The sequence below is a fragment of the Centroberyx gerrardi genome, chromosome 10 (assembly GCF_048128805.1).
Source record: "Centroberyx gerrardi isolate f3 chromosome 10, fCenGer3.hap1.cur.20231027, whole genome shotgun sequence".
Lineage (NCBI taxonomy): Eukaryota > Metazoa > Chordata > Actinopteri > Beryciformes > Berycidae > Centroberyx > Centroberyx gerrardi.
Window position 1 is genome coordinate 8,655,050 of NC_136006.1, and position 16,267 is coordinate 8,671,316.

The window sequence follows — 16,267 nt, forward strand, 5'->3', positions numbered from 1 at the left end:
TCATCCACAATGAAGAAACAGCAGCTTGTTTCAGCCCTAATCTATGACTTAATACCTATCTACAGCTCCATACAGACTGAACTGAAAAAGATGGAAAGGTGTCTGAAACCATAGGATGTTTTTCTGGGGGATAAAGCTAAACTTCATGATAGCATGACTATAATATGAAGCTCATTACAATGCAAAATCTCAGAAAAAACATGGCTGTCTTTTCCACATTTAAGGCGTCTCTTTAAAAAGGATGTGATAAAGTAGCACAGAATAATGCCGTTTGAGACAGGTTTAAAAAGACGTATTGTTTTAATAGTGCAGTGTAAGTATGAAAACAAACTTATGTAATGTAATAGAGTAATCAAGAGCTTAAGTTGATAAACAGGAAGCTACTATCACCATTGGCCTTCTTTCAAATCTTTAAAAAATAAAAATTCATTAATGACACTTTAAGGACAAAGAAATTAAAGTACCTGAGAAAGCAAAGTAAAATCTCTTCAAATCATAACGATATTTCCATAAGCACCACTGATAAAAGATTTCAGTCATTTTCTTTGAAGTCTAATCCAAACATGGGGATTGTTGCCATGTGTCAATCTCTACTTCCTAAAACACTCCAGCCTTTGTAACTTCAGTCATAACAGACATTGGGATTGATTGACAAAAGCATAGGGTGCAAAATAATGAAAATGGACTGGACAAGGTTATAGCTGTCACTTTAAGTGCTCAATCTCTTACTTTCAGTTTACAGGAGCGTTATTGCTTCCTCCACTCAACTCCAGTCATAAACGGCCTCCAGTCAACGGCGAGTGCAATAAAAACACTCCATAAAGATGTATACAGACTTGACAGTTAACAGCAAGAGTGGAATAACATTGATAACTCGCCTTCAATTGTAGTGTGCATCCTTGATTATATGACAGACATTTAGGATAATAACGAGGTAAAAGAAATGCTCTTTTTCATCATATGAAATCACAAACACACAGTGAATGATTGCTGTTTTTCTGAAAATGAACATAATATACAACCGTTCATATAATCTCAGTTGCAAGTAAAAGATAATTTGGCCATAACGCAAACCGTTTCTCTGTCAATTAAATGACCGCTAAGTGTTTGCACTGAATACATAAAATATAAAATGACAAAACAATAAAATCTCAGAATAGGAATCTTTAGTGGTCATCTGAAATCCACAAACAAAACATAAATACTTTGTTAATGTTTCATTGTGTACAGTATTTACACCCATTTTGAAAAACGGAAACTGTTCATTCAAGCCGACAACCGATATTGCAGCGAAGCGTTTTGTAGCTTATAGTGGAAGGGTTATTGTTAGTTCACATTCAAACACGTGTAAAAATGTCTTAATCACAGTTTGTCTTTATGATCCAGCATTGTCAGACGGAGGGAGGCGGGACCAGGAGAAAACAAGAGGGTGGTTCTTAAAAAGGCGTCGGTCCGTAGGATGTGACGCTTCCGCTTCTCTTCGTGTCCAACTTCAGACTCACAACGGTTTCCTTGACAAATAAATCAAGCCTAGTCCCAAACTTTGATGGATATTTCCTGCTGACAGATATTAAAATCCCTCCAGACAGTATAAGTATCACCTGGAGGACTGAGGGAAGTGGAAAAATATCTCACAACACCCATCATGGCCGAGGTCGCTCCCAACAGTTTGGATTATTACCCAAGGTGCCCAGGCTGGCTACCGTGAACTGCCACAGCTGCAGTGACTCAGACACCAACACCTTTCTGATTCTAACAGATTATTGGTTATCAAATCACTGCTGTGTCATGTAGTTGTCATGTGTGTCACCTTGCGTTGTGCGTTTGCAAAGCCGATCCGAACAAGACAATTTAGCTTCTAGAAATCACTGTGACACCTCAAATTGGTTTCTACAAAAAAAACAAACAGACTTTCACATAGGATTTTTATGGGTGCAGGTGTTGAAATTACTGACAGCCTGGTTCCAGAGTATAAAATTCAAGGAGGTACTTAGGAAATAACCTCCCTTGCTGATACAAATAGGAGAAAACTTAGGACTAGGTTTGCTTTGTGCTTGGGAAAACAGGCTTGTTCATTTAAAACTGATCAGGATCAATACCTGGACAGTATAAATCAAAAGCAAAATCTTCCTGTATCTATTTGACTGTTCCATAATGTTTTCAAATTTGTGAATCTGCATTGTGCCTGCGTCACACGTCCAGTTATGAACAAGCAGCGAGGCTTCATAAGGCCTACGAACAAACGTGACGATGTCCAGAACCCGTCCCTCCGTAAAAACCACCGGAAGAACTCCTCTCCATTGGTTCAGATCCAGGAAGAAACACGCACGCTCCTCCCGCTATTAGTGTTATTCATCAGGTTCAATTTGTACCATTTCAACTGGTCACATGACGCTATTATAACCACTGATAAAATCCAGCACCTTGATGTACCATAAAGTTCCTCTTCACACAGCAACGTCGAAAAAACACAAAACGGAGAATTTCAGTCCACCGTATCTTGAGTGTGTGAAATAAAAATGACTTGTAGAAATGGATGGGTCATCTCAAACACTGTAGAAAATAAATAGGCTTAATAAGAGGCACTGGGGTAGTTCAACGTCTCTGTTTTGATAACTTCCAGATTGTCACCTCATCGAGCTCCACGTTCGCCACCTTGGGAGACAAAACGAGTCAAACAGCAGGGTGAGGAAATGGATATCGGACCAGCATTTACAATACTAACAGATATGAAACAGACAGAAACGAACACAGACGCATACACACATGTGGACACACGTACACGCACATAGGCCTCGACTTGCTCCTTCATTAGAAGCTACATAACCAGCGGACAGGCTTAAATTTGTCTTGAATTGCACAGTTCTATTAGAAACCGCATGCTGATTTCAAAATCTCTCTCTGCCCTGCTGCCGATTGCTTTGCGGGGGCGGGGAGGCAGATAAGAACAGACTGACTAACCCTATGAATAGTGAAGAGACAGGCCGCTATGCTGAAATGAGTCCAGACTTTGTGGAGTGGGTGGCCGAACTCTGAGCTAAAATATTTACGTGACGACCATCCTGTCTTGTTCATGTCCGGTCTCTCTCGCTGACCGCCGTGTCCAAACACTGAGGGCGTCAGATAGATGCGTGACAGATGTTCAGAGAGAAACAACACTCGGCGGAAGTGGGGAGGAAAGCCTTGGTATGAGCCTTGACAGCATTTAAAAAAGTTCTATTCCAAAACCCTATTTATCTGTTTTGGGGGGAAAAAACTCAATCTGTAGGATGCAATCTGTGAAAATGTTATTGTTTTTGTCAACTAAGGACTTTGTTTGTCCTCTGTCCTTCAAAAAGAACCATCATTTGTTTTAAATTTGTGTTTTTATGAATTATTTTGTAATAGAAGTTGTCACTTCTTTCAAATGATTGATATCTCATTTTGGAGCAAAACTCTTTTCCCTCTGAAACTCATTTCTTCTCTGAACATTTATGTTGCAGAGGCAAAGATGATAAATAGTTGCAGATCAAAAGAGAAGTTGGCTGTTTTGCGCGTTACAATTCCCTGGTCATGATTTAACACTGAAAGAATTAGCAAGTATCTAAGAACTTTTAATGTTTGTTTTTTTCAAGCTTCTTGCCTAAGGTAAGATTCAACCAACCAAGCTGATTAAGGTGTACTCACATTTGCATTCACATACAAACAAACAATGACAGGTACATACACAAACACACAGGAAGGGCTGGGCGACCGTTTACTTTGTGATTGGTCGTTGCATCACGAACAGAAGCTTCCTTCGTTAGGGGAGACGGTGTGTAGGGGGATAAGGCTTTCACACTGCTCGCTGTCTTCTGGCAATCTGGGGGCGGAGGGAGGAGGGTGTCAATCATCATCACAGTCATCATCTTGACAACTATCATTAAGATAATCATCCTTCTCTAAATGGGAACAAGCATTCACTGAAGAATAGAGAACATAACTGCCAAGCAGAGGATAGGCAGTCAAGCATGTGCATCTGATTACAGACTTAACTTAGCAAGGCTATAAGCTTCAGTGAAATCCATTGTCCTTGTAAGTCCTTGTGAGTGTGTGTGTGTGTGTGTGTGTGTGTGTGTGTGTGTGTGTGTGTGTGTGTGTGTACACGTAAGTGCATCAGGGTTGGGGTCAATTCATTTTTAATCAGTCAAGCCAGAATGTACTAAAACAGCAATTCACTTTGTAATGATAGAGCATTCATTCTTAAATTATTTTAATAAGTAATTTTAATATCTAATCAAAACTTTAGAAGACTGGATATAAATCCCTTTTATAGCATTTTTCATCCCACCCCAAATTGAATAGCTCACCCAGTATTTTTCCCCCTATTACATATGTGTGTCTGTTTACACTCTTAACAGCAGGCTATGCTATAGAGGCTTTGCAGTAGTGTCACAAATCTCCTGGCAACCACGGCTGCTGCTCTCATGGCGGTCCAGTGGAGAACAAGCTGTGCGCAAATATTGTCTAAATATATAACAACCAGTCTAGAAAAAGAGAGATAGCCTACCAGCCAAGGATTGTAGTGGAGTGGCTGTAGGTCAATTCAGCAAAGCTATAAGTAAGTGTGAATACTCTGATAAGGCAGATTTGTGTCTTTAACTCTAGCCCCTCTGGTCTTTACTCCAAAGCAGAGTTAGGTTGTAGTTTTAGAAGAGTCAGCTCAGTTAACCTGAACAAATGGCTGTTTTTGGCTTTGTTAGCTAACTAGCTAGCCAACAGGGTAATTTACCAAAGCAACCCATGTTAATGTTAACATGCAACTAGTAGCCGGCGCTGCTAACGCTACCTTCCACTTGATACTTTATCAGTGGCCAAATGATCAGTTCCCAGTCAAAAACAGCACAGAAATGAACCATGTCTATTGAATTCTGTTGAGATGGGCAAGTTAGAAACACAATCTGCCGTTCACAGCCACTGTTGCCAAGAGCTGAGGGCCTCCAACACGGCCGCCAGAGGGTGAGTTACACCACCATTGAACTGTTCTGTACCTCTGAATGCGATGTTTCCGGCAAATGAAGGCGAATACTCTCCTCAGCCCCACCATGACGGGGTCCCAGTTGTTGTAGTGACATAAGAGCGTGGCGATGAAGAAGGAGAGGAAGACGGGGACGGCTCCAGCAAAAAACAGCCAGGAGAAACGCACCTGTCCGCACAGAGGGGGGAAAGTAACTAGTTACAACTAATCTAATTACTGTACTTCAGAGTTTGGGTGTAGTAAAGAAAATTTAAATCTGTAACTTGACTTTTACTTATATAAACAACAATTTATTCCTACTTTAATTTGAGTAAAACTGCCAAACTGCAGATTCAGGGCAGATTGAGATTGGAATAGGACTGACATGACATAAATTGATAGGACAAAAACTAACCTGGATGAAATATATACAATTTGACTAAAACCTTTTCACCCAAAGGTCTTAAGCAAAATTGAAATTGGTGCCAAAATGAACCTGTGTTTTTTTTTTTACATAATCTGCTCAGACCTTTCCTCTTAAAGCTGGAGACTAGCCAATGCCAACCATACAGGTTCATCACAAGAAGAGTGAACACTAAACCAAACAAACATCTCTCAAAGCAGCTGGCAGAAACATGTTCTGCAACAAAAATACACGTTTTCTCCAAGGCCAAGATGTAAAAACAAAAACTTCCTAAAAACTGGGGGCATTACCTTGAATCTCACTTTTCCATTAAAATGCAAAAATAAACACATTTCTAAATCTGAGCACAATTGTGAAACTTACCTTCTGCATGCAAATATCTGCCATAATAGAGAGAGGGATGGTGAGGCTCAGGGCCAGAGTTCCTATTAGGGATGAGGTGAGGAAACAGCCCCTGTGAACAGAACGCCGCATCGTCAGAGTATTGAAACATTACTGAAATATTTTACTCAAGCTGAAATTCTGTTAGCTTAAAGTCAGAGTGAGAGCACATACATAGAAAACTGCTCAACTAAGAGTAGTTTGTTATACTCGAAGTGCTTAGGTACTTGCAAAATGTAAATTGGGACGATTTGGCGTATGTTCCCATAGATTACGGGTGGGGTGCTCACCAAAGCCACAGGAACTCTGAGAGGACGGTCCCGATGAGGCCGTTGATTAGGATGTAGGTCCACACCAGCTGGCTGGGGAGCTCAAAGGCCTCGAAGCCCGTATAGTGCAGCAGGAGGAAGCCGGGCCACAGCAGCAGCAGGTTGAACAGACCCACAAACCCTGAGAGACACACAGCAGCTCCAGGTCAACGGAGGTACGACCAGACTCTGACGACCAGAGCGACGGTTCACAGGTTTTGGGCAACAATGGCTGAAAACAGCTGGTTGCATTTATAAACTTGTGACTTGACCATCTCAACCATATGGAAAAGAAATGGTTCATTTCTGTGCTGTTTTTTGACTGGGAACTAATTTTGCTGCCACTGATGCATCTGATAGGTTTTGTGTTTAGATGTCGTCAGGTTGTTAATATTAACATCGGTTCCTTTGCTAAATTAGCCTGCTGGCTAGTTAGCTAGCTAACAAAGCCAAAAAACTGTTTAGTTTAACTGAGCTGACTCTTCTCAAGCTGCAACTCGTGCTTTGGAGTAGAGACTGGGTATCATATATATTACTCTATCACAGTAATCAGACTTTAGAAACAAATCTACCATAGGCCATTCACTTTTACTTACGTTATATGTTTTAGATATCTCTATTTTTCTAACCCGGTTGTTATATATTCAGCCATTGTTTGTGCAAAGACAGTTCTCCAGTTCACCTCGATGATGACATCACACGTAGCTGCGAGGACATTTTGTGACGCAACCGCAAAGCCTCTATAAATTGAAGTGGTTTAACGTTAAGTATAACTGAAGCCTCCAAATGAAGAAGCATATAAGTCAATTTTGATATTTCAGATGAGTGACATTTTCAAATTGCATTATATGAAGAGTGTTGGAGTGTGGTGTGCATTCATAGTGAAGAAAGCAGAGCTTGTGTTCTTTCAGCTGTTATATAACCATCAAACTCAATATGTTATGGAATGGCTATAAAATTGAAAGTACGAATGTCTAGTATGTCAAGTACATAATTATGCATAATTGTAAGGAGAACCCAAAAAATCAAATAGCGTTCTTTGTTTGAAGGCATAACTGATAAATGATATCATCCAGAATTGGTTCAAAAAGTATGATTTTTAGGATTATGTCAAAGAAGGTTGAAACGATCCTGACAACTTATGAGGGAAGTTTGCTGCAATTAATCAAACTGAAAACATGATACAGATGATATTGTGATACATGCGAATAGGTCAGGGCTGCATGAATATGACTAAAATTATCATCCTGGTTCATGATTATCAGTCTTGATAATTTGTTAATTTATTGCACTTTTTGCATTCTTTATCAACATATTGACAATACAACCACAACTTTTGTTCTAACTGAAAGTGACATGAAACATGTAAACTAAAATCATGATATACATGATATATGACTGCTGTATAGCTGTAGTAGATATGTACTTAAAAAATGATTTATGACTTTAACATCTGCTTACCAAAGAACATGGGAATGTCCAGCTTATCCTCCCGATCCACCCTTCTCTTGATCATTACAATGTAGACTGCGTACAGCGCAGCACCAGCCAACGACCACAGAGAACCTTCAGAAAACAAAGATTTTGATGCCATTATATAAAAAAAACATAATGGTTCAAACTCTATTCACTCACAGCCATGCTAGGGAACAGGGCAAACAATGGTGAGAAGGAGTGTCTATATTGAAACTCGCTGTCTCCATGGTTACCTGTGATGCCTTTCCCATCAGCGTTGTCCATGCTGGAGAAACTAACGAGGGCAACACCTCCCATGCTGAACAAAAGAGAAGAGACGCTCGATAAAGTGACCCATTCAAGTCAGAAGGTTACATACAGGGACAATTTGAAGAGTCTCACTCCAAATTGAGATATCTACCACTTGAAAAAAAATGACACCTCCTCAAACAAAGACAGGGACAGCATAAAATTATAGGACTTTTTAAAGGATAGTAGGTCCTTGGTTATAAATAAAAAATAATACTTTTAAAGCCAGGATCCTCTTTATTTTAGAGATAATGAATGCATAATTTCTGCTGGTTTCCCAAAATAAATATACAGCATTTTGGAAAAGAACTCTTCATTTATTGTTCACATAACCACTTTTTTTTTTTCTCAACACAGCTGCAAACAAAAAACATATTCCTTCAAGTGAAATTGAACTACAGCCTCTGTGGCTGATGCATATGGTGATCATGATCAGATTGAACACTGGTTGAAAGCATGAAGACACACTAGGCAGACATCAACAGCGTAAAAAAACAATACATAAGCTCCATGCAAATATAAACTGAGCACGCACAGCTCCCTCACCTGTCAACACTTTTCATTCTAAAGCTCTTACCTCAGAGCCACGGCTAACAGCTTGGACAAGGTGAAGCGGTCGCTGCTGTTACTTGGAAATATAGCTGCCAGGATGAGAGTGAACAGGCCTGAAGAGGGAGAGGTGAAGGACCAGAGGTGAGTCAAACACTGAAAGACTGTTGAAAGACTGAACAGCCAAAGCAGCAGATATATAGTACTTGAGCTACAAAGAATATATGATGGCTAACATGATATAACCAAGATCCAGAGATAAACAAGGGGAAAGCGGCCATTTTCCTTTAAACCAAGGTTAGGTGCACGGCTTTTACAATTTCTCTATTTGTCGACAATTGAATGGAAGAAGCTCCCATACACTGTCCACTTCACTTGCAATTACGATGGCTAGAACGGGTAGGATAACCTGCGTGATGAAGGTCTTTGTACCGAGCGCTGTCGCCAATAAAACCGATTTTAACTGCAAGTGATGTGGACAGTGTGTGAGAGCTTCTTCCATTCAATTGTCGACATTCAATCCTCTCCTCCTTACCCGTCTTGAGGGCTTTTCACACAGCACACATTTAGCCTAGGGTTATCTTTGCAGTTGGGCCAGAGTTAAAAGCCCTTTTGGGATATTGAGGTGTGCAGAAGTTCTACTGTATCCATTTGTTGTCACTGAGAGGGACAGTCACCTGAGGTGGATGACAGGATGTTGACGATGGCAACCTGCGTGTCGGACAGCGCCTCCTGGTAGGACAAGTTCGCCAGGAACCACTGTAAGAGGGACAGAGGCAGTGGATGGCAAGTGTGACAAACCTTTGACAGCTTTCCTACAAATCTTCCATTTAAAGTACCATACTTTTTCCCCAGACCTCAATTTCTAATCTGGATTTGAACACGATCTATAGTTGAAGTTTAGCCATCACATTTAAAAGATGTCAAATCAATCATGTAAAAAACACAATGGGTGAAAACTATGTATAATGTGTAGTCACCTGTATATTGTGACAAAGCAACAATATTTTGCATACTTTTCCAAACTTTGGAGTGTAATCCCCAAACTCTTCAAAATGTTGAAGCGATCAAATGCATCAAATGCACTTTCAGTTCTTTTAAAGACTTTCAGACGTGCAGCAGAACTCTGCTTTGACGTCTCCCAGAGGTTCTGACTTGTTGCTTACAAAGAGTCAGGAAATTAAGAGATGTTTATCTCTTGAAAGTTTAGAGATGAATGACTTGCATTTTCTGCATGCATAAAATGTTACTTTCTGTTCATTTACAAAATTCATAAATGCCAAAAACTTAAGCCAATTTTTTTCAGAGTACCAGCCAAACAAGTCTACGCCAACTGGCCTGCAAATAGGACAAAAAGAATTAATTAAGCTTTACGAGAAGTGAAGCCAGCAAGATATAAAAAGTAAGAGAGGGGAAAAGTTTTGATTCATAGTGAGTAACAATTCTCAAATGTTTGTTGTATTAATAACATTAAATACAGAAAACCTGACTTTACAGGACTTTACAGAGAAACAGCCTAACTCGATGTAACTGATCAACAATCAATCATAAAATTCATAACATTTTCCCAAATCCATACTATGTTTTTTGCAGAACAGTGGTTCTAAAAGTAGACCACCAGGAGTCTCCAGTAAATTGTAGAATAGTAATTTTGCTATTATTTAATTCATATACTGCATAATATATTGATGGCAGGATCATGGGCAGGATCCATATTTTCCGTAGTGTTATGTCCCTGCCAACGGCACTGAATGTTCATTTCTGAGCAAAATTTTTAATCCAAAAATCTTCTCAGTTGTGGATTACCAAGTCAGTATCTTCTTAGACGATTTATCTGATTTATTTGACAGCTCTTAGCATGAAAATGTTTTGAATGGCTGCTGTTGAAACCATAATCCACTTGCTGAACGGCTATCTTTCCTAATTTTCAAAAAGTCAGATGTGACTGAATCTGATACCAACCGTGTGTTTTCTCTGCAAAATGTAAACAAAAGAGCAAAAGCTGAGTGAGCAGAGACAGAGGAAAACAGTTATAAGGACCCGGGTGAAACTGCTTCTGTAACTGGCTGAAAAGTTTACTGCATGCAATCTTGCGGCGTTCATTGGTTGTGTTGTACATGCATCCTTGTGCACTTGCTGGAAAGGACACTGCGGTTTTCAGTGACTAACTTTGCTCAGCAGTAGTGCAGTTTTTTAAGGTGGGAGGCCAAAAGTTGTATTCTGCTAATACTCTCTCTCTTACTACTTTTTAATGAAAATAAAATCTCCATCGATCCTGCAGCAACAAAATCAGCGGCACATGATTACGTCCATATTTTGGGGCAACGAATCAGAATCAAAACTAACCAGTCCACATCTAACAACAGCTGGCCCCTACTCACCACAAAGCAGAAGAAGAAGCTGATTTTGGCCACGTCAGTGACAGTCAGCTTGCCCACGGTACGCAGCATGGTCTCGTGGTCCTTGGCGGCCGGGTAGGACATGCGGGACAGCTTGGCCTCCAGGGCTTGAGTGGAGGGCAGCTGACGCACCTCCATGATATTACTAAAACGCACCCGCTGCTTTTTGGAAGCTGCTGGGAGGAAGAAATGGAGACAGGAGTGAGTAGATGGAGGCAAAGGGAAAGAGAAAATGTTTTATTTAAATGCCCATGCATGGAATAAGCAATATGCAATTCCGACTCTCCATTTGCATTTGCAATAAGACCATCCATGCATTGTACTCCACAGAATATCACGCTTATCAGCTGCTGATGCGTGGTTGAGCTGAACACAAAGCCAGTCAATTTCAGTACAGGTTACAATCATATGCACCCTTGAAATTCAAACCCAATAAAAACCCTAATCTATTGTCTCAAAACCTTTTCTTTGGGCTCCGTAAGCACATTGCCTATCAGCCAGCTCCAAATATAGAGTTCAATTACAGCTCTCTAGAAATGCGTTGGGTTCCAGTGTGGGAACCTGGAAGCCAAAATATCATCAAATGTGATCATTGCTTGGTGAGTGCAGACTAGACAGAGGAGAGCGTAATCCTCTCGTTTCTTATTATGATGGTACGTGAGGGGGAACTAAGCCTGAGGGTCGCTTATAAGGTCAGACAGAGGTGTCTCATGCCATATACAGCTTCCCCATTGGCTGTGAACAATGATTATGCAGGAAGCCAATGTATTCTCATAGCTCACCACTGCCCTCTGCTGTGCAAAGCTTGTATCTTATTGGAGTGGTGTATAACTGATAACGACAGAGAGGTAATCAATCACAGATCATTCAAAATGCAACGCTTTCCACCCATTCATAAAGTATTAGTAGATTCAAAAGATGATATGTTGTTGATACAGGACGATGAAGATGATACAAAGTCAATACCAACCGAAAACAGGGTCTTCGTTTTATTTCTAATGTGTTAGAAGAGACTATTTGGCTTCAAGTTATTTTTAAAGCAGAAGAAACTCGTCCATGTACTCACAGGCATCACAGTCTGTGCTGAAACAGTGCGAGTGCTCAGCAGCTACATCCTGGAACTTCACTGGAACATACAGCGGTTCACTCTGCACCAGAGAGTGAGACAAAGACAGACATCTATTATTAAATTCAAGAGTTGTAGATTGTTGGCGAACCAAATCTGAACATCTATTTTGTCTTTTTTTGCTTAACATAATTGGCTCCACTGTCAGATTGGAAAATGGTAAGAACTACATGTATCTACTGAACTCATGAGTTACTATAACACCTGTAGTACCTTCAACTAACAGATTGGTATAACCTTCACTATCACTGCCATTAAAATACTTACCAAAGAGTTGTTTACACTGGTGTCAGTGGTGCAGGGGGCAAAGTAGGCCTCAGCATCAGCAAACTGTAGAAAGGTGCAATTAAAACTGATGAGCTCACAGACTGAAAACAAACCAAGATTTCTAATACATAACTAAAATTCTCAATGTAAACAAGCAGTTGTATTATCTTCACTGAGTTCTTTTTTGTTGCATTATCTTCTATATGTGTTATTCGTTTTGTTTTGGTTTATTTTTGCTGCTGCAATTACAGAATTTCCCCACAGGAATCATAAATGTTTCATCCTATCTTAACAGCATAGTGCCCCCTCGTGGTGGAAGTGTGACATGACTACTTACAAATGCAGAGTGTCTCCGCTGCAGGGTGCCGGTGCACTGCTGCCTCCAGGGCCGCCACAGCAGGAAGCCCAGCAAGTACAGCACAAACATGGAGGTCTTGGTGAACGTGCTGAAGAAGGGTTTGTTGTACTCCTGCCGCTTGAAAATGTACTGAGGGAAGAAACAACAAAAGAGAGCTATTGGGATAATCATTTTATTAGTTAACCTACGTGTGTTCTGGGCTGGAAAGTCCAGGTCAGGAACACCTCTGCCTCATATTCACATCCTCCTCAGCTTTTCTTCTGTTGTTTACAAAAAGAAAATACTGGTCTGCTTGACATCTTTCATTCCTCCAAGCGTGAGGTTCAGTTCCACAGGGCGCTATCAGAGAGATTGCACTCTCAATTCAAATATGCGAAACCTCAGTTTTGCATCATAGACACTCCTGTCTGTATTAAGATTTTCTTTTGCATTTCTTGGCTGGATTGAATGTACTGGAGAGAGAAACAAAGCTGGGAGGGAGAGTAGGTCATGAACCAGGTTCAAACATGCAAAGCCTCGTGCACATGATCGACCTCACGCCTAGTCTGCTGATCCATGGAACATCTCAGTGCACTCTGGGTCTTCAGCAGATACACTGCCCATCAAAAGTTTGGGGACAGCTTGCCTTTTCTAAATTTTCAAAGTACTATTTGATTTTCTCTGTTATTTTTCAATGAAGACGTAAGGGAAAAAATACCTACAATGCTGTTATTAACGTAAAATAGCTATTTACTAATACTTTGGATATTTTTATTCAACACTCAGCTTCATGTTCATCAAAGTGTCTTAAGAGAAGGGTTCGCCTACCATCCAGCACCACAAACCTCTGGGACGTCCTGCAGAAGGCAGAGCGTCTCTGAGGAATGCCTGGAAAAACTGACTGTTCCCATGAAGAAAGTGTGTGCAGCAGTTACAACTGGTAAGGAGGTTTTGTTTGATGACCGTACAGTACAGTTTAATTGTTTTAGTGTGATTTTTCTTAAACTAAATCTAGTTAGTCTTTAATGGGGTTTAAGTTATTGCAAACCGACAAAGAAAACATGCTTATTTATTAAGCATTTTCAAAAGCTAGGTGTCCCCAAACTTTTGGCGGGCAGTGTGCGTGCCCTCCCTCTCATTTCAGAAGCTGCTGTGGTGATCGTGTACTGGAGCCCAAAAGAACCCAGCAGGTGGAGGTAAGCTGGCTGACGGTGAGACAGTCCTTACTGAGGTCAGCTCAGAGGAAGCCACCCAGATGACGTCCACCAGCAGGAGTATCACCACCCCCAGGGCCATGCGCCTCCGCTGGGCCGCCGAGCTGCTCTGAGAGCCCATCCGGTTCATGATGAACACCCACACCATCTGGACACTGCTAGAGAAGAGCACACGCATGCATGAACACACACACACATTTTCAAATTAAAGACCCCATGAAATGGCATCTTTACTTCCTTGATTTAGAAATTTCCTGTTGAAACAGGATGTTGGGGCGGGACATAATGCAGTGAGGGATCATTCAAAAGTCTAAACCAATGGGATATGAGTCAGGGAGAGAAAGGCAATTTTAGGGGTGCGGAGGGGCAGGAAGGATTGTTAAAAATCTGATGGTTTTACTGGTTAGAAATGTATATTTACGCCTACTGGTGCATCATGAGGTCACCGTGAAAGATACTCTGTTTTCCAGGAAGTAAAAGTAATGGGAGTTCATTTCATGGGGACTTTAAACTGAACTTCATGTGCAGTATCGCACTCAGCATTTTCCACAGAAATTCATGACATTGTGGTGTTGGGATACTATTAATGACTTTCCAATGGACGTGATGTAAATGAAGACAGGATTGTAAATATACCAAGGGCGTTTCAGAACCTGTCCCACAGCATTCACTGTAGGACAGAAATGTAAATATTTTAAGTTGTAATTCAAATATGGCAGCACCTGTAAATCCTTTGAAAGGATTCTTCTATGGGAACTTCTGTGAAGCCTCTTCAGTCAGGCAGGACTCTGAGAGTGAAAACAAGAGCCATCCTCAGCACAAATCTTCCACAATCTGTTCTCAAAGCCCTCACATTATTATGCAACACTGAACATTGCCATCGAGGTGAAAATCCAGAAGGACTTACTTTGGTGCCCAGATAGATAAGATAACTTACAGGCTAGGCCACGTTATAACTAATCGTAACATGCAAGCAGAACTGGGAGTAGCATGGGAAGAACATAACGGACAACACTTTACATACTAACACAGATCTATTCAAAGAGAAGTTTTACCCTGTGAAAAAGCACGTTGCAAAGTTGGCCCTGGTCTCTCCAGGTGCAGCTCAGTCTCAGTTGATAACACAATGTGGAACAGCTCAGAAATGTTGGTGAACACCAACCAGGGGATCCACAGCAAATCAAAACCTGACACGAAAAGGGAGGAATAGATAGTTACTCTATATCTAACAGATCGTAGCTTTTATTTAAAATCAATGACCAGGACTTTGTAATGTCACAGCAAAACAACAGTGGAAATATTGATGTGAAACAGCCTTGACTCATGAAGTGATCCAGTCAGCAGCAGTAAGCCAAGCCAAGTCTAAAACTACCAGAGATTCAGTCGTGCTACCACTTTGTTTACATAGTGATATACTTCATTAAAGATATATTTCTCTCTGAAATGATTGTCTGAGCTTTTGTAACGGGCACTGCATGTGAGATGTGGCACGTGGCAGTATGTGACAACTAAATGAGAGTTTGACCTGCACTAGTATGAGGCTGGAAAAGGTTTGATTACATTTGCAATGGTTGCCAGCATTACAGTGGGCAGTGGACATGCACAGTAAACAGAGCTGTATGTAAAATTATGATGAGTTTAGAGATTGTTTGCCATACGCAAGCTAAACTCTCCAAGGTCATATGTGAAAACAGTCAATGTTTTGGTAGCTGACTTGAACCCCTGCATGCACAGTAAGCCAACCGTGAGCAACAGCTAGCCAGTTTATTAGCTCTGAAGCTAACATTAACGCGATAGACTGGGGGTCTAACACACACACAGCTAGCAATGTTTCGATATAACGTCGATTCCTCAGATACAAAACATGGATTATATCAGATACGAGCGACCCAGTCTAGTTAAGGTTATCTAGTGACAACGATATGCTACGTGTATTTATCAGATAACGATAACGTTAGCTAGATGCTAACAATCTTGCTAGATTGTCAAGTGATAAAATTGTCAGTCTTTTTACCTGAATGGTGGGAGGAATCATTTATTTGGTTACCGCCATTAATTACTCGTCTTTTCATAAGTTGCAATGTCCGAAGTATCGATAAATGCACAGTTATTACGATGAAATGATTGACAGCCCAATGGTTGTAAACATTAGCACACTCGCCCCTTTTTTTCTGATCAGGTGACATCACTTAACTCATACCGAGGCTTCTGGGATATGTAGTGTTTAAGTGGGACTGAAACAGATGACCATTATTCTCTTGTCTCCAGAACATTATTAACATAAAAAAGCTTTCACATGATTCAGGCTGCTTAACAAATACTCATGCACGTATTATAATATTGACTGTGGAGTTTTTAGCTGCAACCAGCAGCTAGTGGAGGTTGGTCGGTTGGTCCATCAACAGGTCCAAAAAACAATAAGAAGAAGTAATAGAAATAAAAGATAAAAGAAAAGAAAAAAAATGTGTTGTTTTCATCATCTCATCATAGGAGTTTTGCTGAGGTAGGCTATAAGACCCATGC

The 16,267-nt window shown here is 40.6% G+C and overlaps 1 protein-coding gene across 1 annotated transcript; it reads right to left on the reverse strand.

Annotated features, from left to right (window-relative positions):
* Positions 1 to 305: 305 nt before the first annotated feature.
* Positions 306 to 15,873, reverse strand: LOC139928942 (solute carrier family 35 member F5-like). The gene is made up of 17 exons (XM_071921671.2): positions 15,759 to 15,873; positions 14,800 to 14,931; positions 14,467 to 14,532; positions 13,758 to 13,902; positions 12,531 to 12,680; positions 12,194 to 12,256; positions 11,867 to 11,948; positions 10,783 to 10,976; positions 9,079 to 9,160; positions 8,430 to 8,517; positions 7,798 to 7,862; positions 7,550 to 7,654; positions 6,071 to 6,230; positions 5,763 to 5,853; positions 5,010 to 5,164; positions 3,741 to 3,841; positions 306 to 2,655 (listed from the first exon to the last, which is right to left on the reverse strand). Exons 4-16 carry the CDS (start codon positions 13,890 to 13,892, stop codon positions 3,760 to 3,762), a joined length of 1,452 nt encoding a protein of 483 aa, XP_071777772.1. The 5' UTR covers positions 13,893 to 13,902; positions 14,467 to 14,532; positions 14,800 to 14,931; positions 15,759 to 15,873; the 3' UTR covers positions 306 to 2,655; positions 3,741 to 3,759.
* Between the last annotated feature and the right edge of the window lie 394 nt (positions 15,874 to 16,267).